This window comes from Morone saxatilis, unplaced genomic scaffold (assembly GCF_004916995.1).
Source record: "Morone saxatilis isolate NCDOM2014 unplaced genomic scaffold, NCSU_SB_2.0 Contig15, whole genome shotgun sequence".
Lineage (NCBI taxonomy): Eukaryota > Metazoa > Chordata > Actinopteri > Moronidae > Morone > Morone saxatilis.
In genome coordinates this window covers 2,943,280-2,945,459 of record NW_023339707.1, presented here as the reverse complement: position 1 = coordinate 2,945,459, position 2,180 = coordinate 2,943,280, and the positions used below count along the sequence as shown (strand labels likewise).

Here is a 2,180-nt window from a genome sequence, read left to right as displayed (position 1 = left end):
AGGGTTCGTACAAAGTCTTGAAAGTTTGGAAAATGCTTAAATTGAACTGTGAAGTTAGAAATATGCTTGAATTTCTTGAAATTCTTGATTTTCAACATAATCTGGTGTTTCGTTACTCACATAAACCAAAAATCTTTTATATATAATATTTATTAATAAAACTATCCTGTCATCATATTTATTTGTTGTCTCCTGACGTGTTCACTAGTCATTCATAGCTAGATAAGTCCTAAGGCATAAGGCATTATATAATCATGATCAAAACACACATACAATGTTCATAAACTAAAATTTAATTAAAAAAGTGACAATATGCATAGATTTTTGTGGGTTTAAAGAAATTAATATTTTTTTGCTGTTGCATTCTTGGTAACAATTTAGATGTGATTCCAGAGTTGGGAAATGTTTGGTTTAGGTACCTTAAAAGTGTTTGAAAAGTGCTTGAAATGACCTCTGTGTGATCCCTGTAGAAATGATTATTGTATTGCTGTATATAGTATATATGTGTATATATATGTATATAGAAATGTATAGTGGCAGGACATAGAGTTTAAACGCTCATTACGTTGTCAGTAAAGCTGTCAATATGCTGTTTGCAGGTTTTTAGTTCTGCACTTTATAGAAACAACCCTGAATAAGTGGCACACACCCGATCACAAGTCTGTGAACTCCAGTATAATAGCTGAGCTATCAGATAGTTAACGGTAGCTTTGTTCTGCTTGCATTTTGTTGAACAATGTTCTTATTGACAAAGAACAAATGTCAGAGTTGCCCTTGTTTTCTAAAGAGCATCTGCCTACACAACTTTTCCTGCAGTTTTCCAGTGTATTAGCGTTATGTTTTGTTGGAGTCAGGCTCTTATCATTTACCCTTTTGATTCCAAATGCAAAAAATACCTAGTCATGTTGTCCGCATACAGATGTATAGCAGAGAGAATACAAAGTCTCTTAACAACTGTGCTTGATATAATTCTTCAAGAGAGAATAAGCTTCAGATGTTCAGAAGGCATTTCAACTTTTTGTGCACTGTTAAATGTTGGCCCTCTCAGAGGCGTGTTAGTTTTATGGCCTCTTAAAGTGCTGCGTGTTTGTTAATATTACACGCTGTGTGTGTCATTAGCTGTGTGAAGTTTGAGGGTCTGTAAAGGGGACGAGCACTGAAGGACCTGTACTTTGAGTCAGCCATAAAAGAGTTCCCATGGGAATCTCTGCTGCTTCACTTTGCGTTGCCCCGGCGGTTTGGTTTTGGCATTGTCTGATGTCATTTAATGCAGATTATTAGACTCTACTCAGTTGACCACTGTACATATAATAAATACAATTTTATGATAATATAAATGAAAAAGAATTGAATAAGCATTTTAAATATTCATAGCATTGTTTTTTCATCTTTCTAGGCTCTACTCATGTCTCTTCACCTCCTTGCTTCATCATCATCATCATCATCTTTCTGTGTAATGCTGTGCTTTCTGCTCAGTGTCCTCTTGCTGCTGTCCTCAGGGGCGTATGGTCAAGGTACAGTGTCTTTTATGACCATTATTACCATTTCATTACTACTAATATCAAATAATTTACCATATTATCATCATCATCAATTCACTGAGAGGTTTTTAAGATATAATTTATACATTTCAGTAGTCGGTAGAACATTATATTATCATTGTGACTGTCACATCTTTGTAACCACCTATCCTATTAGTTATGGACTGCTTTACTTTAGAAAGATGGTTTTGTGCTTATGCATGTCACAGTACAGCTCTGACTATTAATATTTTCTAATTGTTTTGGGTCCTGTAATACTACCATGAAGACACCGCTAAACTCATTATCTTTGTGTCTGCTGATTTCTGACAGCAGGACTTGAAGCTCCTTAGTGGGAACAACATTTTTGTGAATGAAACCCGCCTGCAAAGAAAGCAGAATAGGGAGCATTACATAGCAGCTTTAGGGCATAACTCACTGCTGAAACAAATATTATTTTATATATAATATATTACATTTACGACGTATCAGTCTGTTCGACAGCACTCCTATATATTTTGGTCATAGTTCACGAAGGTTTGTGCAGTTTAGAGTGTTTGTAGGTCTGATTTGAAACAGGTATACAAGCAAACCTCAAAGAAAAAAGGGAGAGAGTTTTAGGTTAAGAATACAAAAATGTTCTTGCAAGAGGCTCAGTGT

General features: G+C 35.1%; 1 protein-coding gene across 3 annotated transcripts in view; it reads left to right on the top strand.

Moving 5' to 3' along the window:
- The window catches only part of LOC118324408 (collagen alpha-1(XX) chain), a 33,146-nt gene that overhangs the window by 1,922 nt on the left and 29,044 nt on the right, over positions 1-2,180 (top strand). For all 3 annotated transcript variants that reach the window (XM_035656742.1, XM_035656740.1, XM_035656741.1), the window contains one exon: positions 1,397-1,514. In XM_035656742.1, the coding sequence (XP_035512635.1) occupies positions 1,406-1,514 (109 nt within the window). In that variant the 5' untranslated portion in view covers positions 1,397-1,405. The remainder of the gene's footprint in view (positions 1-1,396; positions 1,515-2,180) is intronic.